The sequence below is a fragment of the Orycteropus afer genome, unplaced genomic scaffold (assembly GCF_000298275.1).
Source record: "Orycteropus afer afer isolate SDZICR_OR568_19922 unplaced genomic scaffold, OryAfe1.0 scaffold00270, whole genome shotgun sequence".
In the NCBI taxonomy this organism is placed as follows: domain Eukaryota; kingdom Metazoa; phylum Chordata; class Mammalia; order Tubulidentata; family Orycteropodidae; genus Orycteropus; species Orycteropus afer.
The window spans coordinates 1,424,858-1,449,969 of NW_006921857.1; the positions used below are offsets into that span (position 1 = coordinate 1,424,858).

At 39.2% G+C, this 25,112-nt stretch overlaps 1 protein-coding gene across 1 annotated transcript in view; it reads left to right on the plus strand.

Annotated features, from left to right (window-relative positions):
* ANXA3 (annexin A3) overlaps positions 1 to 25,112 on the plus strand; it is a 111,116-nt gene that overhangs the window by 43,470 nt on the left and 42,534 nt on the right. The window contains exons 3-5 of the mRNA XM_042782241.1: positions 5,989 to 6,083; positions 9,409 to 9,522; positions 14,588 to 14,678. Of these exons, the coding sequence (XP_042638175.1) occupies positions 5,989 to 6,083; positions 9,409 to 9,522; positions 14,588 to 14,678 (300 nt within the window). The remainder of the gene's footprint in view (positions 1 to 5,988; positions 6,084 to 9,408; positions 9,523 to 14,587; positions 14,679 to 25,112) is intronic.

A 25,112-nucleotide genomic window follows, 5' to 3' on the forward strand; every position in this document is an offset into this window, starting at 1 on the left:
AAGATTAAGAATAATAATAAAAAGGACAAAAGTATTAATAATATTAGTTGTTTTAAAACAGACAAATACAAGCAAACTAATCACCAGAAAAAAGAAAGCGAAAAAGAAAAAAGTAAAAATAAAAAAAGAGAAAAAAAAATCGGTGGAGGACAGGGCAGAACACCCAGGCTCCGTCTGAGCACATAGACTGTGATGGAGTTCCTGTGGGCCCAGAAGGTAGGTGGGAGTGGGCGATGGCCACACCTCCATTCACCAAGTGTGTGTAGGTTGTAGTAACAAGAATGTCGTACCTTTTCAGTCTTGCAGGCCCAGAATGTCCTTGGGATTGCTGGAAAGCAGAACGTGTTCTTAAGCCCCAGAAATCTGCGAGAGTGCTGTCTCTTTAAATATCCAAAATAGTCAACCCACCTTTCAAACCTTCAAAATGGCGGCGCCTTTCGGACTGGCAAAAGTCCACAGTTTAGCCCACCTTTCTCTTCACCTTCTCTGTTTGTTCCCTAGCCACCGTGCACAGTCGTCCGTGCAGTCCCTGGCTAGCAGGGTGATTTGTAGGTTAATTCTTAGGTCCTACCACCACTTGGGAATCTCCAAGCTGTCTGTGCCATCAGGATCACTCAGGATCCCTGCCAGACCTCAGCTCTGTCTATCTCCTTTTTTGGTATTTTCACACAAATTCTTCTGCTAGTTGGGGTTTAGTCCACTTCTATATCCTTCCCTTCAAGACTCAGAGGTCCAATATTATCTTCTGTGTCTGTGTTAATTGGTTTCCCTTTTCTTTGTTGCAGAGGGTCTGTGCAGTCTTTCTGCCTAGTCCGCCATCTTGCTGGAACCTCCTAAACAGCTAGTTTTATTTTATCTAATATATAGATAGTTAATTGTCCCAGCACTGTTTATGAAAGAAGTTCATTCCTTCAATACTGATTTTTTTTTTAAATTGTGATTTGGATGAGAATTTGCAGAGCAAATTCATTTTCCATACAATAGTTCATATACATTTCATTTCATAACATTGATTGCAGTCCCCATCATGTAACAACTTTCTTCCCACTTCCTTGTGGTGACCTTTTCCCTCTGTCCTTCTTTCCTATACATTCTTGCCCTGTGAACTATCTCCCTGTGTAAACACTGCCCTTCTGACCTCCCATGGTTGATTGTTCTAGGGAGTGTACCTACCTGGTGTAAATGTTCACATTATATGCCTGTCCATTGTTTGGCTGGATGCCATGGGAATGAGTTCAATTCCAGGCTGGAAGGGTGACTAGGGGCCATAATCTTGGAGGTTCCACTAGCCTCTAGTAGACTATTAATCCTAATCTTTTTTATCATTTTGAGTTTTGTTCCACATTTTTCTCCCACTCTAACCAGGAACTCCTACCCTGATCCCTTTCTGAGTGGTTGACAGTAGTAGCCAGGTACCATCTAGTTCTTTTGATCTCATGGTCATGTAGGCTGAGGTTCACATGGTCTACTAGTCCCTTGGACTAATTGTTTCCAAGTGTCTTTGATTTTCTTCTTTCTTCTTCTTTCCAGGTGAGGAGAGACCAATTGTTGCATCTTAGATGTCTGCTTGGTCAATACTGATTTTTAATGTCACACTTTGTTTTATGTCAAGTTCCTTTATTTAGTTGCTGTCTGTTATGTTCCATTGGTGTATTTGCTTCTTCCTATGCTGATATACCAAGGAGCCCTGGTGACACAGTGGTTAAGCACTCAGCTGCTAATGGAAATGTTGGTGGTTTGAACCCACCCAGGAACTCCATGAGAGAAAAACTTGGTGATCCATGTCCATAAAGATTATAGCCAAGAGAACCCTATTAAAAAAACAAACAAACTAACTGCCATCTAGTTGTTTCCAACTCATAGCAACCCTTCCTTGGGTTTCCAAGGCAGTATCACTACAGAGATAGATTGCCCAACCTTCCTTCCAAGGAGTGGCTGGTGGGTTTGAACCGCCAGCCTTCTGGTTAGCAATCATATGCCTTAGGTGGGCAGTTCTATTCTCTCATATATGATCACTGTGAATCAGAATTGACTCCATGGCACCCAACAACATCAACATGTCAACATCACATTAATAATTATTATAATACTTATTATAATTGTATAGTGACAATATCTAGTAGAGTAAGGACTTTTCTTGGCTCTTTGCCTTCTCATGTGAATTTTAGAATCAAATTATCAAATGCAATAAATACATTATTATTATTTTATACCAGTGTAATACTATCTTATTTCTACCTGTTTTTGTGGTTTTTATTTCCTGCTTTAAAATGAAAGTTTCATTTATCTCTTTGATTGTCCTATTTATACCTAATGTTGTATAGTCTTTTTCAGATTATTTCATGAGGTTAATGCCAAATGGGATACATTAATGGTCTTTACATATTTTTGCTTGTCTTAACATAATATTTCTTCACAAATTTTTCATTTTGCCTTGCAAGCCCACTTTGAGAAGACATTTTTTAAAATTTGTGAGCACCCCTCCTATACACACACACACACTCTCTCTCTCCCTCTCTTTCTCTGTCCAGAACCAGCTTTTATAAGAGCATGTGTTCTAGATCCAGTCTCTGAACCATCAGGCAGATTAGTTTAGTTACTGGTTTGAACATGTTCAAAAATAACAGGTGAGAAACTACCAGACATAAAAAATATACACAACTACAAGTAGTTAGGCATATCTTGAATGTAGATTTATAAAGTATAGAACTGCAGAGAAGTGGTGGAAAGTGAGAACAGAGACATAAAGCAAGAATAGAGCATAGCAGGTTGGTCTATGAGCTAAGGGTTATCATTATCTTCCTGAAGGTTACAAAGAACCGTTAAGGGTTTTAACCAGCAGAGTGGCATGATCAAATTTGCATTTTTAAAAAATTATTCTTAGGAAGTAGTATGTAGGATAAACTATAAGGTGTAGTAAGTTAGGAGACTATTTAGGTTATCTAGGGAAAATGTGATGAAGGCTACACCCAACCACAGCACAGAGGGTATATTTTTTGTTAGGGTTCTATCAAGTCTGCTCCAACTCACAGGGACCCTAGGTACAACAGAAGGAAACACTGCCCAGTCGTGCACCATCCTCACAATCCTTGCTATGCTTGAGCCCATCATTGCAGCCACTGTGTCAATCCATCTCATTGAGAATCTTCCCCTTTTTCACGGACCCTCTGCTTTACCTAGCATGTCATCCTTCTCCAGGAAATGGTCCCTTCTGACAAAAGTATGTGAGACAAAGTCTGGTAATTCTTGCTTCCAAGAATGTACTTGCTTCCAGCTGCACTTCTTCCAGGACAGATTTGTTCATCCTTCTGTCCTACTACAGTATTTTCGATATTCTTTGCCAGCATCACAATTCAAAGGCATTGACTTTTCTTCCGTCTTCCTTATACATTGTCCAGCTTTCACATGCATATGAGGCTACTGAAAATACCCTGGCTTGGGTTAGGTACACCTTAGTCTTCAAATTGTCATCTTTGCTCTTTAACACTTTAAAGAGGGCTCTCACAGTACATTTGCCCAGTGTAGTACGAGCTCTGATTTCTTGACTACTGCTTCCATGAGTGTTGATTATGGATGCAAGTGAAATGAAATCCTTAACAACTTCAGTCTTTTCTCCATTTATCATTACATTGCTTATTGGTCCAATTGTGGAGATTTTCGTGTTCTTTATGTTGAGGTGCAACTCGTATTAAAGGTTGTAGTCTTTGATCTTCAGTAAGTGCTTCAAGTCATCTTCACTTTTAGCAAGTAAGATTATGTCATCTGCATATTGCAGATTGTTAATGACTCTTCCTCCAATCCTGATGCCACGTTCTTCTTCACATAGTCCAGCTTCTCAGATTATTTGCTTAGCATACAAATTGAATAAGCATAGTGAAAGGATACAACCCTGATGTACACTGTTCCTGATTTTAAACCACACAGTATTTTCTTGTTCTGTTTAAACTATAGCCTTTTGGTCTATGTACAGATTCCCCATGAGCATAATTAAGTGTGAAACTCCTATTCCTTGCAATATTATCCATAATTTATGATCCACACAATTGAATGCCTTTGTATAGTTAGTAAGACATAGGTAAACATCAATCTGCTATTCTTTGCTTTCAGCCAAAATCCATCTGACATCAGCAATAATATCCCTCATTCCTTATGCTCTTCTGAGAGCATGCAGAGGGGATAAATTCAAGAGATGCCTGTGATGACTAGGGTGTAAGAAATAAGTAAGAGAAAGGAGTAAAAGTTGGGTCCCAGGATTTTTGCTACGATGACTAATGATGTCATGATGAGGATACAATCAAGGACAAGTTCTGAGAGGAAACACAATCAATTCAACTTTAAACTTCCCTACTTTGAGATAGTTATGCACCTGAAGATGTCTATAAGTACATTAAGAAATCCTAATGGTACATTGGTTAAAGCACTCAGCTGCTAACGAAAAGGTCAGCTGTTCAAACCCACCTAGTGGTACATTGGTTAAAACATTCGGCTGCTAACCAAAAGGTCAGCTGTTCAAACCTACCAGATGCTCTGCAGGATAAAAATGTGACAGTCTACTTCCATAAAGATTACAGGCTTGGAACTGTGGGACAGTTCTACTCTGTCCTATATGGTTGCTATGTATGAGTCAGAATCAACTCAGTGGCAATGGGTTGGGTTTGGTTGGTTTGGTAGCAGCAACACAAATTATTTCAGGTCCACATGGGCAATTAGACTCATAAAGCACATATGGGCTTTAATCTAATCCTATGTTTACTTAGCTTTATAGAAGGTTACAAGACAGGGCATACAGAGGGCAAGCATATTTCACTGGGAGACCAGCAGCAACCCAAATATGCAGCTTCTTTATTCCCATCACTGATGTGACTTGTGTAGCCAATATGTATATGGTTCACAGAGAAGTGACAGACTTGTTTATCTTTTATGCTGTTCCAGTCATGTAGAACCAAGGCAAGACAACTCACAGCTCCCCAACTCAGGGCTAGTCGTCTCCAACAAAGGAGGTGAACACAGTTTTCCACATTTATCTGAACACTGTAATTACCAAAAGAACAATGACCTTGAGGTCATTCTCAGGCAGGCCAGCATCAGTCTTGGCCTGACGTTAGCCTTTACGTATGAATAGCTAGGTAAGTATATGGGTCTGGAATGCATGAGAGGTATGCACCAGAGATAGAAATCTATGTTTTGGTATCAAAGCAATTAGAATTGAAAGTCTTGCTGTTGCACTTAAAAACTGTGTGACTTTGAGAAATCAGATAAGTTCCCTAAGTATTAATGTCTTCATCTTTAGGATAACTTAGTCATTTTGCACAATGCTTCTATGAATGTTAACTTGACAGTGAATAAAAAGCTGGCTGGTACATGGTATGGTAAAGGGGCTTTGGTGACGCGGTGCCTAGGACATTTGACTGCTAACCAGAAGGTTTGAGCTTGTGACTCAAACCCACAAGCTGTTCCACAGAAGGAAGATGGGACGATCTACTTCCATAAAGATTTACTACCTTGGAAACCCAGTGGGGTCACTATGAGTTGGAATCTATTTGATGGCAGTGAATTTGCTTTTGAGTTGGTACTTTATAGGTTCTCAATAAATGTCTTTCTTTTCTCTAGAGAAAAAAAATATATTTTGATATCAAGGATGGGACTAAGAGAAAAGGTGATAAAATAGTAACAGCCTCATTAGGGTGAAAAAGCAATAAATTCTTTATGCTATACTTTCTATTTGATCTACAGATAGGACTGTTATGATTGTTTTCTTCTACCAAAACTATCCAAATAAAGTTAATTTTCCTTTTCAAGATGCAAGCAAAAAATAAAATAAAAATAATCTCAAAGAAATAAGGAGTCCAACATGGTAAGAACCTGGAAATTTAAATTAAAATGCCTTACTCTCTGCATTTATTTCAGCCAATTTATCACTTTTCTTTTGTTTAAGGCAGTTATTGAGCATTTCCAGGTTGAGATTAAAATTATTTTTGTTTCATTTAGGAACCGATGAGAAAGCACTCATCAGCATTCTGACGGAGAGGTCGAACGCACAGAGGCAGCTGATTGTGAAGGAATATCAAGCAGCTTATGGAAAGGTACAATTTGAGTAACACAACGGCCAGTAAAGAGATCATCATCGCTCACATATCAGGGATGCTCCCATGTGCTTATGCCCACAGATCTTTTGTTTCAAGCCTAGTGTAACAGAAAGTACCCTGTGTATCCACTCAGCAGCCTGGAATCCATGTCTTGGTCTGATCTTAATAGGCTGAGTGACCTTGGGCATGTTACTTGAACTTCCTGGGCCTCAATTTCTTCACCTATGAAATAAGGAAAGTTGCCTTAGATGATTGTTTCCAAATTGAGGGTGATTTCTTTCCCCTGGGGACATTTGGCAATGTCTGGAGGAGGGGAGGAAAGTGCTTTTGTCATCTAGGCCAAGGATGCTGCTGAAGTTTCTATAACCCACAGGACAGCACCCCACAACAAGCAGGTATCTGGCCCTAATGTTAACAATGCTAAAGCTGACAAACTCTATCTTAAACGATCTTCAATATCTGTTCCAGATTTAAAATGTTTGTATAAGTTTAATTCATTCAGCAAATCAAAGTTCATTAAGTGCAAGAAGCTAACTCTGTAAGAATGAGTTAGACTTGGGCCTTGCCACACACACAGTTTATTTATTCGACACGTTTGTTGGGTGCTACAAAGTCAGGAAGGAGCACTGGTAGTGCAATGGTTAAATGCTTGGCTGCCAACCAAAAGCTTAGCAGTTTGAATGTACTAGTGGCTCCCCAGTAGGAAAGACCTGGCAATTGGCTACCATAAAAATTATAGCCTAGGAAATCCTATAGGACAATTCTACCCTGTCATATAGGGTCACTGTGAGTCAAAGTCAACTCAAAAGCACCCAAAAATAGGGGGGACCAGGTTTGCTGGTCCGATAGAGCCTGGTGGAACCACTGAGACTATGGCCCCTAGCTGCCCTTCAGGTCTGGAACTGAACCCACGCCTGTGGCTTCCAGCCAAGCAAAAGACAGGCATATGAGTTAAACATTTACCTGAGGTAGATACACTCCTTGGAGAGAACAATCATGGGAGAAAGAAATGCTGCTTATGCACAGCATACAGGTCAGGGGGCAGGAGTACATGGAGGGATGGACACAGGGAAGAGATAATTATTGGGAGAAAGTGGGAGGGAAGCTGTTACATATAAATTGTGGTCAATGTCATGAGACAAAGTGTATGTGAACTGCTGTACGGAAAGTGAATCTGTTCTGTAAATTTTCATCCAAATCACAATTAAAAAAAAAAAAACAAACACCCAAAAAGAGTACAACAGTGTCAGAAGGTATCCTAGACACTGGGGTACAATGGTATAAAAATAAATATTTCCTTCTTTCATGGAGCTAACATTCTATTAGAAATATAATAAAACAAGTAAATAAATTTAGATATTGGTAAATGCTATGAATAAGTTAAAATAGAGTGATGTGATGGAGAATGGCTCCACTTGATAGAGTGGTAAAGATATGTGACTGTGAGGGGTGGTTGCTTTCCTGTCAACTAAGACAACTAAGACTGAGTAATACTCAGGCATTTCAGGCAGAAAGTACAGCAAATGCAAAAACCCAGAGGCAGAAACAAGCTCAGAATATTTGAGAAGCAGAAGGAATTCCGATATCACAAGAGGGAAGAGAAAGGAAACCAGAGGGAGGAGATAAAGCTGAAGAGAGATTTAGAACATGCTGGATCTTGGGGTACTGGTACAGAGTTTAGGTTTTATTCTAAGGATTTTAGAATAAAACCTAAACTCTGTACCAGTATAAGGAGCCATGGGAGAGTGATAAGCAGGGGAATAATAAAATCCACTTTATATCTTTAAAAGGGTTACTCTGGCTGCTGTGGCTAATGAACTGAAGAGAGGAAAGAGTGGAAACAAAGGCCAGTCAGATTATGGGTGGTGGAGAGGACCTTCCTTAGGCAGCTCAGGTATCATCTCCTGAAAGTATTCTCCCAGCCCCTAGATGCCATTAGGTCACCCCTCTCTATGTTCCTTCCATCAGATACTTAACATATTCTGTTGAGATTTTATCTTTAGGTATGTTTGTTTTTCTCATTAGGGCATAATGTCCTAGGGGCAAGGATTGTGTCAAACTCATCTTTAAATGCCTAGCACAGAACAGGTTTCCTGATGAATTAAATGAATTGTCATGCTTCTGGGCAAGGCAACACATTTGTATGTAGGGATCATGAATGATCCACCGACCACTCAGAATTTCCAAAGTATGGAGGAGGATGAGGGCTAAGGGAAGTGACCATTTCTCACAGCGGGATACAATGAGAGCTTGTGAAATTAAGTTCAGTTGGAAAGTCATGGTTTGAGGACAGATGGTCACGGAATTCAACATTTAGAAAAGAAAACACCCCATGGTGATGAAAGCAGAGCTGCGGACACTTGGCTCCATCCCATTTGTTTCTGTGCTCCCAGCAGTGCAGTAAGTGTTGGTCTGTACCCACAGTGTTGTGGCAATGTGGAAAGCTTCCAGTCTCTGTTTGAGGAGCAGGTTGGGAAGCATTCTGTAACATTCCTATGAACATTGGAAATAGAAACCTTATTACCTGTTTTGAAGCAGAAGAGATGGACCAGACTTACATACTGTGTTAAAACAGTGCTGAAGTACAATATCAATAAGTAATGTCCACCTCATTGCTGTACTTAGGAATTCCTTTACTGCTGTTGCTAGAAAAACGCTTCTGTGTCCCTCTAGCTCCATGTTCTCACAGAGGCTAGTGACCAACTACTATTCTCCCTTCTCTTTTTTCTCTTGAGCTCTTTGACAGTCACTGAGAAGGAAGGTACCCAGGAATAGGGCACCTACCAGTGAAGGTGGCTGTGCATTTAGGAGGACCCATCCTGTTCTTCCCTCACCCAACACAAATATTGAGAGCATTTAGGTCATAGGGACCTGCATATGAACCCAATTCTGGAGCTTCCAGACTAAGATGGACTAGGAAGAAAAGCCTGGTGATCTCCCTCTGATAATCAGCCAGTGACAACCTATGGATCACAAAGATCCTGTGTGCAGCTGATCACGGGAATGGCACCAGACCAGACAGCATTTTGTTTCCAGTGGGGTTTCCATGAGTCACTTAGTAGGGCTAACAACCACTGTGACGTGCATGTGGTTCCTTCCTTCAGCTTTCCTGCAAAAAGCTTTTCATAAAACAGAACATTTTGGAAACAATCATAAAATGCACATTAATATCCATTAAGATATCTTTGACATTTCTGTTTATTCCCAGTGGATGGGTATGCTTTCATCTGATCTGATACATATGTTCATCTCTCACTAGGTAACCTTAGAGAAAGAAATGAAAGGTGTTTCAGTCTTTCCTCTTTGGGACATTTTATTTTAGGAGCTGAAAGATGACTTGAAGGATGATCTTTCTGGCAACTTTGAGAGTGTCATGGTGGCCCTCGTGACTCCACCAGCAGTGTTTGATGCAAAGCAGCTGAAGAAATCCATGAAGGTATGAGTTCTACCCAAGCCTCTTCTGCCCAGGATTTAACTATGTCTTCAAAAATAGTAACTCTCTTACAGTACATACTTAGCTGTGGTGTGAATATGGTAGACACAGATGGCATTTTGATTCTGTGCTTTCCTATTGGAATGACTGAAATAGGGAGCAATCATGGAACTTTGAGCCCAACTCTTCCTGGGTCAAAAGAATTCTGATATATCCTTATTTTGTTTGTTTTTGCTGCACAGAGTCCAGTTTTCTAGTTAGTTGTCATTAAAAGTAAATGACATCATCATCAACCCTATTACTTAGGCCAAAAACTTAACTTTTATCTTTAACCTCTGGCTCTGCTTGATCTTTAAAATCTCAGGCAGTCCATTAGCTCTGCTTGCAAATCTATCCCAAATGTGTTCATTTATCTCAAAATCTGTTGCTACCATTCTAGGCCATGCACCATCACCTTTTGACTGGACTATTTCAGTAGCCTCCTAACTGATCTCTTTGCCTTCATTTTTGCCTACCTCTAATCTATTCTTCACAGAATAGCCATTTTTAAAATTATTATTATTACATGTACATCAGATTATGCTGTTCACTTGCATAAATCTCCAGTGACTTTGAACACTTAAAATCCAAATTCTTTGTTATGGCCTTTATCACCCAACACAGTCAGATATTGCCTATCTCTCTGACTTTTTTTTTTTTTTTTCATTTTACGATTTGTGCTACAATTTACAGACTATTCTTTTTTTTTTTTTTTTTAGTTCCCTCTTCCCTCCATCTTCAGTACTATAGCCATACTGACTTTCTCTCTGATCCTTGAACATTCTAAGCTTATTCCCTTCTTGGGGTTTTATGTTATGTTCCTTCTGTCTGGGATGCTTTTCTCCCAAACGTTTTCTATCAATTCACTCAGTTTTATTTTCTTAATTGCACTTATTATTATTTAAATTATCTTGTTTAGTTTCATCCAGTTAAAGGGTACCACCATTATAGCAGGGAACCAACCTCCTCAGTCTTGTTCTGTATTCTCTGTCCCTGCAGCAGGGTCTGGGTGAAGTAGATGCTCAGTAAATATTTGCTAAAGAAAGAAAGGAAAGAAGAAAGTCTAGGCATGAGGCTTAAACACATCAGGGGTGGGAATACTTTTCTATGGAAGAGATATGGATATACTGGATTGTCCAAGAAGCAGATACAATGTAGAATTAGATGGACAGGATGTTTATTGTGTTAAATGCTTATGAAAGATAAAGGGGATAGGAAGCAGGGTAAGTAGGGTGAGCCTTCAGACTCTCTTGCAGGTCTGACATCTGTGAAAGGAAAGAGAGAAGGAAGTAGATGAGGAAAGGAAGAGCCTCAATCTAGAGCACAGCTCTGAGATAGTCTTGGCAGGCTCATGAAGGAGCCCCTGAGCAAAGATTGTTCTTTGGAAGAGCCCTATGTTGGACAGAAACAGCCCAGCTCCAATATCTCTATTGTGCTTGTCATTACCTGGAACAACCTGGAGATTGCATGATATTAGTAAGATGATAGATTCAGATGTATGACAATTGGAGGCTATTGGCCAACTAAATTTTTTGCAGCATATTTTCACAACTGGAGATCTGACCAGTGCACTTCTATGACCACCCCAAAGGCAGAAAGTTAAACAGGTGTTAATGGCAAGGTTAATGGTAAGGATTTGATTCACCTGCAAGGCTGAGAAAAAATTCTGTTTTACACAAAAGAAATCCAAAAAAGCAGTTCAGAGCTGGGTGTGGTGGGACTACAATATTCAGGGACTCAGGTGCCTTCATCTTACTGCTCTGCCATTTTCAGCCTATGTTTCTACTTCTTGGTGAAAGGTGGCTCCAGCTCCAGCCATTATATCTTCATTTCAGTCAGTTTTAAGGATTAAGGGACAAAGAAGCTGTGGTTGTTCAGTTTGTGTGTCAACTTGGCTGGGCCTGGTTGTGTGGCTGAGCAGCTGGATGTAGTATTCCCCATGATGAGACTGGTAATCAACTCCATGGTGGAATCTACTGTGAGCAGCTGAATGGCTGCTTTGGGTATATGGTCTGCTTCCTGTATATAAGCAGCAGCTTTGGGAATGGTCTCTATCTTATGGCATATTTGGACCCTGCATGTAGCCATGTCGTTGCTCAGCAGCCTGCCATGCTCTGCTGACCTTGGGATTTACAATGGACTTGAATTAATGTCCTGCTGTGTGGTTTGGTAACATTGGGACTGTGCCACTTTATTTGTCGACCTTGGGCTTGGCAGCCTCAGCAGCCAGTAGCTGCCTGAGTAAAGAGATGCCTCTAGCTTCAGTGGGCCGAGAACAAGAGGCAGAGCTGAAGCCCAAGGTTGAGGGGCTTTCACACAGCCCCTAGAGCCTGGCACATTGAACTTGGACTTAAAGCCTCCAAATTGTGAGAGAATAAACTCCTGTTTGTTAAGGCCATCTCATTTGTGGTACGTTCTTGTCAAACCAACACTAGGTAACCAAAACAGAAGGGTCTACCCTTTCTCTTTTTAAGACACTCCCAGAAGTTACACATGATATTTCTGCATATATCCTACTGTCTAGAATTTAGTTATATGGCTGAACTTAGCTCTAAAAGAAACTGAGAAATACATACTTTACTTGGGAAGCCATGTGCCAAGTTAAAGATTGGGTATTCTGTTAGTAAGCAAGAAAGACTAAAGATATATTGGGGGCAGCTTGGAATCTCTGCCACAAGACAGAATTCAACCTTGGTTTAAATGTTTCACTGGCCTTATTCAATCAAGTCCTCATGTAAATGATTTCTCCTGGAGTGACAGTGTAATTCGGTGACCTCAACATAAACAAAGGTTCAAGGGTAACTTGTCCCCAAGTCAGCTGGGCCCAATAATACACATTATTAAGTCTTTGAAAATCTCCCTATGTCAAGACAATGACACAATACTGACCAAATCAGTGCAGTGGTGGAAGGATAAAATTTGAAAGAATTGTAGACCCCTTTCTAAATACAGTGGTGTGTTTGAATGCTCAGTAGAGTTAATACTATTAGAAGGAAGATGGGGCAATCTACTTCCGTAGTGATACTGCCTCGGAAACCCAAGGAGGGGTCGTTATGAGTCGGGTCTGACTCGATGGCACGTAACAACAACAACATTTCTATCCTTGATGACATAGTTTTTTCCTTTATAATATTTTTTTGAAAAGTTATTCAATTATTGTTACACTTGAGCATAGGAATTAATTAGGACATTTACTTGAAAATTTTTATTTCAATTAACTATAAACCAAAACTCAACTCACTGCCATCAAATCGAATCTGACTCATAGTGACCCCTCGTAGGTTTCTTAGGTGGTATCTCTACAGAAGTAGATTGATCAATCTTCCTTCTGAGGAGTGCCTGGTGGGTTTGAACTGCCAGCCTTCTGGTTAGCAGTCAAATGCCTTAGGCACTATGCCACAAGAGCAACTATAGATGATTTATATATATATTTTGTGATATATATGTATATATGTATAGTATAACAAAACATCTTCCAATTCAGTAATTTCTACATGTACAGTTTAATTACATTGATTGTATTCATCATGTTATTTCTGTTACCACTAATTGAAACTAAGTGCTCCCTAAGAAATAATTCCTTTTCTTCCTCCCTCACACCAAAGACTTATAAACTTTGGTGTCTACACATTTGCTTACTTCATATAAATGGGATCATACTTCATATAAATAGGATCATACAATATTTACCCTATTGTAAATGATTTAGTTTACTTAGCATGTTTTCTAGATTTATCCATGTTAGAGCATGTATCGGAGTGTCATTTCTCTGTATGACTAGTAGTCCACTGTATGTATATTCCATATTTTTAAAATCAGTTTATCTGTTGATGGGCATTTAGGTTGTTTTCATCTTTTAAAAAAATTTTATTTGTTGTTGAGAATATACACAGCAGAACATACACCAGTTCAACAATTTCTACGTGTACAATTCAATGACATTCATTTCATTCCTCAAGTTGTACAACCATTCTCACCCCCCTTTTCTGAGTTGTTCCTTCTCCATTAACATAAACTCCCAGCCCCCTAATGTTCCTATCTAATCTTTTTGTTGTTGTCAGTTTGATTCCATATGGAGAGATCTTAAAAGAGACTAATGCTCAAAGCAGACATTCTTTACCACTTACAATAAACTGTTGTTTGGTTTTAAGAAGACTTCAGGAGGTATTTTTGGTTTCAGGTTTAAAGATTATCTCAGGGTGATAGTCAGCATCTACCCTCCATAGGGTAGTTCATCTACCCTCCATGGCTCCAGAAAGTCTAGAGTCCATGAAATTTTAAATTCAGTTCTGCCTCACCACCCTCCCCCCCATGGATCAGGATTTTACTATAGAATCTTTGATCAAAATATTCAGGCACCATCCAGTTCTTCTGGTCTCGTGGCAATGGAGCCAGTTGTTCATAGATGCAGTTAGCCACATATCAATTTCCTCTTCCTATTCCTGATTCTCCTTCTTCCTTTGTTGCTTCAAGTGAATATCAATTGTTGTGCCTTGGATGGCTGCTTGCAAGCATTTAAGACTCTAGGCATTATGTAATGAACTGGGAGGTAAAACAGAAGCACTGAACACATTATTAGCTCAATTAGCTAGGATGTCTCATGAAACAATGACCCTAACCCTCCAAACCAAGGAACCAAATCCCATGAGGTGTTAAGTTGTTTCTATCTTTTGGCTATTATAGGTGATACTGCAAACAACATTGGTGTTACATGTATCTGAGTCACTGCTTTCAAGTTTCTTTCTTATATACATAGGAGTACAGTTGCTGGGTCATATGTTAATTCTGTGATTAACTTTTTGAGGAACCATCCAACTGTTCTCCACAGTGGTTGTACCATTTTGTGATTCATGTAATTTTAATACTAAAATATTATGGAAAATTTGAAAATTATTTTAGAGCAACTTTGGATTTTATATCAATTAACTTAAAACTTTTTTATTCCTATTAAGCAAAATAGTATGAATGAATGCATGAAATTAAAATTTTTTAAGTGGTCTAAAAATTAGATTTCGTTTTCCTTTTTTAGGGAATTGGAACAAATGAAGCTGCATTGATTGAAATTCTAACCACTAGAACAAGCAGGCAGATGAAGGAGATCGCCCAAGCCTACTATACAGGTAGTCTTGTTTTCTGCTTACATATAGTAAAGTTCACACTACAGGGCACCTGACCCAAACCATGGTATTTTCAGTCACCTCATATGTATGCAAAAGCTGAACAAACACAAGAAAGACTGAAGAAGAATTGATGCCTTTAAATTATGGTATTGTTGAAGAATATTGAATATACCATAGACTACCATAAGAATGATTTAATCTGTTTTGGACGAAGTATAGCCAGAATGCTCCTTAGAAGTGAGGATGAAAAGATTTCATCTTATATATTTTGTACATAATTATCAGATGGACCAGTCTCTGGAGGAGTACATCATGCTTGGTAAAGTACAGGATCAGTGAAAAAGAGGAAGACCCTCAGTTAGATGGATTGACACAGTGGCTTCAAGAATGGACTCAAGCATAGAAACAATTGTGAGGATGGCACAGGACCAGTGGTGTATTGTTCTTTTGTTTCTAGGTTGCTATGAGTTGGAAACGACTCAGTAGCACCTAGCAACAATGCACATACATGGGCCAATATTGCTTTTCCCATAAACCCATCAATATCTTTTTCACAAGGCGTTTTGAGGAGGCAAGACTTATGGAGGGGAATATATTCTGAAATGGGCTAAAGACTGGATTTTCAGAGATTTGAATATGATCTAATTAAGCAAGTACTACATAACAATGGCATTAATGACTTGCATTTATATTACAGCTGCAGTGGATTTTGCTCTCAGCAGTCATTGTTTAATTAAATCAAACATTTTCATCAAATGCAGGAGACTCAAGTCATTGTATATTATTATTATGTGTCAAAAAACACTCCAGAGAGACAAGGCAAGATGGTGTAGTGAGTGGATATTCCCACTTATTCTCCCAACAACTAACTCACTGAATAACAAGAAAAACAAATACAGACCAAGTCTCAGAACCCTTAATGGCAGCTGAGGTACTAGACAGTCAGGGTGAGTCCAGAAGTGGGGGAGAAGAGGAATGGTGTTGGCTTACAAGCCAGGAGATCCTACTCACTAACATCAGGAATGCTCACTCATTGCAACCATTTTGGGACAGGGTCTAGGTAACATCTCAAACATAGAACACTAAAAAGGAGCTATAATCTGTGGAAGCTCTAGCCCAATATTTTTAAGGGGATAGAAATTGGCCATGGGAGTTTGCAGACCACACAATTGAGTAGGGGTGCCAGTGAGAGAAAGACATAAAGAGCCCAGGACCGTTGCCACAGAAAGTTGAGTCCCACAACTTTGACAACATTTCTAAACAACTAACCACACCGTCTACTGTTGCACATGCATTTTGAATCACAGAGACCAAGTATACAGAATTCCTGAACCAGCACTGAATAAAATCTAAGATATATTGTCATCTAGGGGAGCTCTGGTAGCATAGTGCCTAAGGCCTAAGGTATTTGACCGCTAACCAGAAGGCTGGCAGTTCAAATCCACCAGCCACTCCTCAGAAAGAAGATTGGGCAATCTACTTCCAAAAAGATACCACCTTGGAAATCCAAGGAGAGGTCACTATGAGTTGGAAATGACTCAATGACGGTGAGTTTGGTTTAGTGAGAGTAGTTCTTAAGAGAAGATAGCAAGCCTGATTCCACTGGTTCATTCTGTAGCATGGTGAACTTGCAGCACTGTGGGGAGCTGCCGCATGGGTTCTCAGGGCTGAGTCTTTGCAGAGGTAGGCTGCTGCATCTTTCTCCAACAGAATGGCTGGTGGGTACAGGCCCCAGACTTTTGGTTGGCAGATGGGTACTTGGCTGCTGTGCCATTAGGGAATACAATCAGAAAATTCTCCCATAATAAGCAGAATACAAAACATGAAGAAAACAGTAATTTAAAAAAGATAACAAAATAGCCTAAGTTCAACAAGAGTTAGTAAAACACATGGAATCCCAAGAGAAGAAGGAATAATCAAATGTAAAACGTGGAGAAGAAATCTCTCCATTGGAAGCCAAAGCATTGAAAATTGGTAATTTTCATATTATTGTACTAAACATGTTTAAAGAAAGCAAAACTCCAAAACAAGAGTTTAGGGGGGAGAAAAAAAACCTCACTGCCATTGAGTCATATCCAACTCATAGCAACCCCTCCTTGGGTTTCTGAGGCAATATCACTATGGAAGTAGATTGCCCAGCCTTCCTTCTGAGGAGTGGCTTGTGGGTTTCAACCGCCAGCTTTCTGGTTAGCAGTCAAGTGCCTTGGGCACTAGGCCACCAGAGGAGGAACAAAATGAGAGACTTAACAAAGGAATTGAAAACATCAGGAAAAAAAAAAAAAAAAAAAAGAACTACTAGAAGCCTAAGGCACTTGACTGCTAACCAGAAGATTAGCAGTTCAAATCCACCAGCCACTCCTTGGAAGGAAGGTTGGGCAATCTACTTCCTTAGTGATACTGCCTTGGAAATCCAAGGAGGGGTTGCTATGAGTCAGGTCCATCTTGATGGCACATAACAACAACTAGAACTGAAGAATAAAACATCCTAATTAGGAAAAGCAAGAGAAACACTCAACAGTAGAATCGAACTGTCAGAATATAGAATAAGTGAGCTAGAAGACAGAATAGCTGAACTTACCACGTCTCAAGAGAAACAAATGAAAAGTACAAAGAAAACACACCCAAAAGGAAATATGAAATTCAATTAAGAAATTTAACATTAGAATTTTTGGAATCCCAGAAGAATCATGACAACAATAAAATCAATCAATGTAGTCTAATATATAAATAATACAAAGGAAAATAATGATGTGATAATATCAGCCTATGTAGAAAAGGCATTTGATAAAAGTCAACACTCTTTCCTGTTTAAAAGCTCAGTAAAAAAGAAATAGAAGGGAAATTTCTCAGCATAATTAAGGGCATATATACAATACCAATAGCTAACATTATGCCCAATGGAGCAAGGCTATAGTCTTCCATTTGAGAACAGGAATGAGACAAGGATGCCTGTTGTTGTTGTTATGTGCTATTGAGTCAGCACTGACTCTTAGCAACCCCTCCTTGGGTTTCCAAGGTGGTATCACTCCAGAAGTAGATTGCCCAGCCTTCCTTCTGAGGAGTGGCTGGTGGGTTTCAACCACCAGCCTTCTGGTTAACAGTCAAGTGCCTTAGGCACTATGCTACCAGAGCTCCTTAGGATGTCCATTATCACCACTCTTATTCAAGATTATACTGGAAGTCCTAGCCAGAGAAATAAGAAAGAGAAATAAAAAGTATCCAAATCAGAAAGGAAGAAGTAAAATTATCCCTATTTGAAGATGACATGATCCTTCCTATACATAGAAGAACCTAAAGATTTCACAAGAAAACTGCTGAATCTAATAGAAAAATTTAGCAATGTTGCAGGGTACAAGATCACCCCAAAATCAGTTGAGTTCTTCTATGCTAACAAAGACTACTCCAAAAACGAAATCAAGAGAACAATTTCATTTATAAAAAAAAAAAAAAACCCAACTGCCATCGAGTCCACTCTGACTCATGGCAACCCCCACAGGGTTTCCAAGGCTGTAAATCTTTATGGAAGTATATTGGCTCATCTTCCTGCTGTGGAAAGACTTGTGTATTTGAACTGCTGACCTTCTGCTTAGCAGCCAAATGCCTTACTTTACAATACCCACAAGTCAATAAAATAACTAGTAATTAACCTAACCAGAGATATCAAAGACTTATACAATGTAAAAAATAAAACACAACTACAAGAGACTAAAAGAGACCTTCAAGAATGTAAAGACATCTCATACTCATGGATTGAAAGACAATATGGTGAAAAGACCAGTCCTACCTAAACCTACAGATTCAGTGCAGTCTGATACAAATCACAACATCCTTTCTAGAAATGGAAAAACTATTGACCAATTTCATATGTAAAAGAAAGAAACCCCAAATAGCTAAAGCCACATTGGAAAAAAAGAAGAAAAACAAATATCTCAGGGATAGGAAAACTTACTATACAGTCACTGTAATCAAAACAGCCTGGTATTGGTTCAATGATAGATACATAGACCAATGGAATAGAATTCATCACCCAGAATTAATCAGAGCCATCTATGGACAACTGCTTTTCAAGAAGGAAATAAAGCCAGTTCAGTAGGGCAGGAATAGTATTTAAGAAACAGTGCTGGCAAAACTGGATATCCACTTGCAAAAAATGAAACAGGACCATATACAAAAACTAACCCAACATGAATCAAAGACCTAAATGTTAAACCTTGTTGTTGTTGTGTGCCGTTGAGTCAGACCTAACTCATAGTAACCCCTCCTTGGGTTTCTGAGGCAGTATCACTATGGAAGTAGATTGCCCAACCTTCCTTCTGAGGAGTGGCTGGTGTGTTTGAACAGCCAGCCTTCTGGTTAGCAGTCAAGTGCCTTAGGCATTATGCTACCAGAGCTCCCAATGTTAAACCTAAAAACCATATAATTCTTGGGGGAAAACCTTGGGACCTAATCTTTTGTAAAAATAGGATTATAAACAATAAATATGCAAATAGAAGACAAAATAGATAAATGGAACCTCTTTAAAATCAATTAATTTATGCTTATCAAAAGACTTTATTAAAATAGTAAATAGACAATTTGTTGATGTTGTTGGTAGGTGCCTTCAAGTCGTCTGGGATTCATACCAACCCTATACACAACAGAACTAAACACTGCACAATCCTGTGCCAGACTCACAACCTTGCTATACCTGAGCCCATAGTTACAGTCACAGTGTCAATCCATCTTGTTGAGGGCCTTACCATTTTTCATTGACCCTCCACTTTACCAGGCATGATATCATTCTCCAGGGAATGGTCCCTTCTGACAACATGACCAAAATAGGTGAGAAGTTTGGCCATTCTCACTTCCAAGGAGCATTCCGGCTGCTCTTCATCCAGGACAGATTTGTCCATTCTTTTAGCAGTCCATGGTACTTTCAGTATTCCTCACCAACACCACAACTCAAAATCATCAACTCTTCTTTGGTCTTCCTTATTCATTTTCCATGCATGTGAGGTGATTGAAAATATCATGGCTTGAGTTAGGTACACCTTAGTCTTGAAGGAGACATTTTTGCTCTTCAGCACTTGAAAGAGGTCTTTTGCAGCAGATTTGTGCAGTGCAATACATCATCTGATGTCACTACTGTTTCCATTGGTGTTTATTGTAGAACCAAGTAATATAAAGCCTTTGACAACTTAATTCTTTTCTCTATTTATCGTGATGTGCTTATTGGTCCATTTGTGAGGATTTTTGTTTCTTTGTATTGAGATGTGATCCATACTGCAGACTGTAGTCTTCAATCTTCATCAGTAGGTGTTTCAAGTCATCCTCACTTTCAGCAAGCAAAGTAGTGTTGTCTGCATATCAAAGGTTGTTAATGAACTTTCCTGCAATCCTGAGGCCACATTCTTCTTAATATAGTCTAGCTTCTCAAATTTTCTCAGCATACAGATTGAACAAATATAGTGAAAAGATACAGCCCTGATGTACTCCCTTCTTGATTTTACTTCCGTAGTGATACTGCCTCGGAAACCCAAGGAGGGGTCGCTATGAGTCAAGTTTGACTCGACGGCACATAACAACAACAACAACAAAAGTATCCCCTTGTTCTATTCAAATGACAGACTCCTGGTCTATGTACAGGTTCCTCATGAGTACAATTAAGTGTTCTGGAATTCCCATTCTTCTCAACATTATCCATAATTTGTTATGATCCACACAATTGAATGCTTTTCCACAGTCAATAAAATACAAGTAAACATCTTTCTGGTATTCTTTGCTTTCAGCCCAGATCCATCTTACATCAGCTATGATATCCCTTGTTCCACGTGCTCTTCTGAATCGAGCTTGCATTTCTGGAAGTTCTCTGTCAATATACTGCTGCAGCTGTTTTTAAATTATCTTCAATAAGATTTTGCTTCTGTATGATATTAATGACATTGTTTGATAATTTCTGTGTTCTGTGGAATCACCTTTCTTTGGAATGGGTACAAATATGGACCTCTTACAGTCAGTTGGCCAGGTAGCTATCTTTCAAATCTCTTGATATAGCCGAGTGAGTGCCTCCAGTGTGGCATTCGTTTGTTGAAACATCTCGTGGGGTATTCTGTCAATTCCTGGAGCCTTGTTTTTCACCAATTCTTTCATGCAGGTTCAACTTCTTCCTTCAGTACCATTGGTTCTTGATCATATGCCACTCCTGAAATGAATGAACATTGACCAATTCTTTTTGGTACAGTGACTCTGTATATTCCTTCCATGTTCTTTTGATGTTTCCTGCATCATTCAATATATTTCTCATAGACTTTTTCAGTATTGCAACTCAAAGGTTAAATTTTTCTTCAGTTCTTTCAGCTTGAGAAATGCTGAGTGTGTTCTTACCTTTTGGTTTTCTAACTCCAGGTCTTTGCACATTTCATGATAATAATTGACTTTGTCTTCTTGAGCTGCTCTTTGAAATCTTCTGTTCAGCTCTTTTATCTTGTCATTTCTTCCATTTGCTTTAGCTACTCTAAACTTAAGGGCAAGTTTCAGAGTCTCTTCTGACATCCATTTTGGTCATTTCTTCCTTTCATGTCTTTTTAGTGACCTCTTGCTTTCTTCATGGATGATGTCCTTAATGTCATCCTATAATTCCTCTGGTTTTTGGTCATTGATGTGCAATGCATCAAGATTATTCTTTAGATGGTGTCTAAATTCAAGAGGATATTATCAAGGTCATACTTTGGCTTTTGTGGACTTCTTTTAATTGTCTTCAGCTTCAACTTGAACTTTTACACGAGCAGTTGATCGTCTGTTCCACAATCAGCTCCTGGCCTTATTTTGGCTGAGGATATTGAGCTTCTCCGTTGCCTCTTGCCACAGAATCAGAATCAGTCTGATTCCTGTGTACTCCATCTTGTGAAGTCCATGTGTATAGCGATCATTTATGTTGTTGAAAAAGGTATTTGCAATGAATAAGTCACTGGTTTTGCAAAATTCTATCATGTAATCTTCAGTCACCAATTAAATTATCATGTAATTTCTGTTACCAAGGCTATATTTTCCAACTACCAGTGATTCTTCTTTGTTTCCAACTTTTGAATTCTAGTCACCAGTGATAATCAACACGTCTTGATTGCATGTTTGGTCAATTTCAGACTGCAGAAGTTGGTGAAAATCTTCAACTTCCTCATCTTTGGCTTTGGTCATTGGTGCATAACTGGCCTTCCTTGTAGGTGTATGGATATTATCCTATCACTGACAGCATTGTACTTTAGCATAGATCTTGACACATTCTTTGTGATGATGAATGCCACACCATTCCTCTTCAATTTGTCATTCCCAGCATAGCAGATCATATGGTTGTCTGATTAAAAATGCCCAAACTAGTTCATTTTAGCTCACTGATGCCTAGGTTATCTATCTTTATGCTTTCTATTTCATTTTTGACACTTTCCAATTTTCCTAGATTCATCCTTGGTACATTCCATGTTCTGATCATTAATGGATATTTGCAGCTGTTTCTTCTCATTTTGAGTTGTACTACATCAGCAAATAGAAGTCCTGAAAGCTTTACTCTATCCACATCATTAAGGTCAGCTCTACTCCAAGGATGCAGCTCTTCCTCAGTCATATCTTAAGTGCCCTGTGACCTGAGGGGCTCATCTTCTGGCACTATATTTGACACTGTTTCAGGGCTATTCATAAAGTTTTCCAGGCATGAATCAGACAGTGTTTCACTGTTATTCATAAGGTTTTCCACGGGCCAATTCTTTGAGAAGTGCATGGCCTCTTCCTTCTTTCGAGTCTGTCTTATTCTTGAAGCTCCACTGAAACCTGTCCACCATGGGTAACCCTGCTGGCATTTGAAACACCAGTGGCATAGCTCCAGCCTCAGCAACAGGCAAGCCACCACAGCAAGACAAACTGACAGACAGCTTTGTCTCCTTTAGCTGTACCAAACCACTCTGCTCACTTCCTGGTCTCCCTGGTCATTGTAGTTGTTATGTGCCGTCGAGTCAGACCCAACTCATAGCGACCCTCCTTGGGTTTCCAAGGCAGTATCACTACGGAAGTAGATTGCCCAACCTTCCTTCCGGTCTCCCTTAGCTGTTCCAAACCGCTGCCAGCTCACTTTCTGGTCTCCCTTAGCTGTTCCAAACCACCGCCTGCTCACTTCCTGGTGTCCACTAGCTGTTCCAAACCTCCATCAGCTTGCTTCCTTGTCTCTCTTAGTTGACCAATAGACAACTTACATACTGGAAAAAAAAAACTTCATAAACTATTTATCCAATAAGGGTCTAATCTCTATAATCTGTAGAAAACTGCAACAACTCAAGAACAAAAAGACAAACATCCCAATCACAAAATGGCCAAAGGAAATGAACAGAACCTTCACCAAAGAGGGTATACTCACAGCCAACAAATCTATGAAAACATTTGTGATCATTAGCTATTGCAGCACACTGCCATCAAGTCAGACCCTACTCATAGCAACCCTTCCTTGGGTTTCTGAGGTGATACCGCTGCAGAAGTAGATTGTCCAACCTTCCCTCCGAGGAGTGGCTGGTGGGTTTGAACTGCCAGCCTTCTGGTTAGCAGTCAAGTGCCTTAGGCACTACACCACAAGAGCTCCCCACTAGCTATTAGAGAGATGCAAGTAAAAACTATAATGAGATAACTTCTTATTCAGACTAAAGTGGTCTTAGTATAAGAAAGAGAACAAATATTGGCAAAGATGTGGGGAGATTGAATTGCTGAATGATATAGACACTGTGGGAAAGGGTATGATGCTTTCTCAAAAAACTAGAAATAGGACTACTCTATGATCCAGCAATCCCACTCCTAAGTATATGTTCTAGAAACCTGAAAATAATGACACAGACAGACATATGCACACATGTATTCATTGCTGCTTTATTTATGGAAATGACTGAAGTGTCCATCAACAGATGAATGGATAAACAAATTATGGTGCATACATACAATGGAACACTATGCAACCAAAAAGAACAATGATGACTCCATGAAACATAGTATAACGTGAATGAACCTGGAAGGCATAATGCCTAGTGATATATAATTCAAGCACATAAGGATAAATATTGTATGATCATTCTTTTACAGGAAGACAAGAATAGAAAATATGGAGAGACCAGTGTTCCTTGGTAATTACCAGGGAGAGGGGTGGAGTGGAAAAAATATGCTTTATACAGTAGAGACCAGTTATTTTTCATGATGGGGAAAGTGGCACTGGGTGTGGATATAGTTAGCACAGCACAAAGTAATAATGAGCATTTGAGTATATATGAATGGGTATAGACAAATTGGTATATGGGTAGATATAGATGTATACATAGGTTAGAGCAGATAGAAGTATCTGTAGGTACATGCAAATACAAATATGTGGGTGCAGGCACATATATTTATCAAAGACATAAATAGGAAAACTCCTCAGACATAACCAAATATCTTCTAATATTGGTTTTCTGGGTTTGAAGGCTTAAGACTATAGTCTCATGGGACAACTCAGTTAATTGGCATAATAGAGTTCACAAAAATCATGATCTGTATCCCAGTAAAGTGAGTAGTGTCTGAGGTGTCAACGGCTTGCTACAGCCATGTAAGACACAAGTACAGGTCTCAACTTGCTAAGAACAAAACAGTAAGAAGGTAAACAGACCCACAGAAAAGAAACAAGTCTATCAGAGCTATAACTTCATTGGCTCTGAGACCAAAAGAACTAGATGGTGCTCTGCTACCACCACGGACACTTCTAATTAGTTCTGGATAGAATAGTAGAAAAAATATGGAGTAGAACTCAAATTCTTACTTAAGAAGACAAACTGGAACAATAGAGTATAGAGTATCCTCTGAGACTAGCATCCTGAGATACTCTTTATACCTAAGACTGAGGTTATCCCCTGAGATCACCTTTTAGCAAAATAGTAGAATGACACACAAAATAAGAGCTATTGCCCATAAGATCAATGCCCGATGCCCTACTTAAAAACCATCGCTGTGAGATCAAAGTGTCAACAGTTACTCAAAAGCAAAGATGAGAAGATAAGAGGGAGGGAAAGTAGAGTACGGGAAGAGTAACAAACAGAACACAATGAAAGAGAATGTTGACAAATTGTGGTAAATATAACTAATATCACTGAATAATTTTGTGAAGATTGTCAAATGGGAACCTCATTTACTGTGTAAAATTTCAGCAAAAACTCAGTAAAGTATTATTAAGAAAAAAAAAGATCCACTCATCTTAGACTCTGTGATTTTCAGTGTGGGAAATTAGATGAGCTTTTAGAGGATGTGTTGAGCATGTAGATTGCATATAATTAGCTAAAGCCCTAATAGTTTGTTAGTTGTGTGAAAATTACAAAGCCGCTTATAAGCATCTGCAAGTACCTTGAGTGAGACGTGGTTTCTGTGTTTGTGTAGCAGAGGAGGTCATTTTGGAGTTTTGGC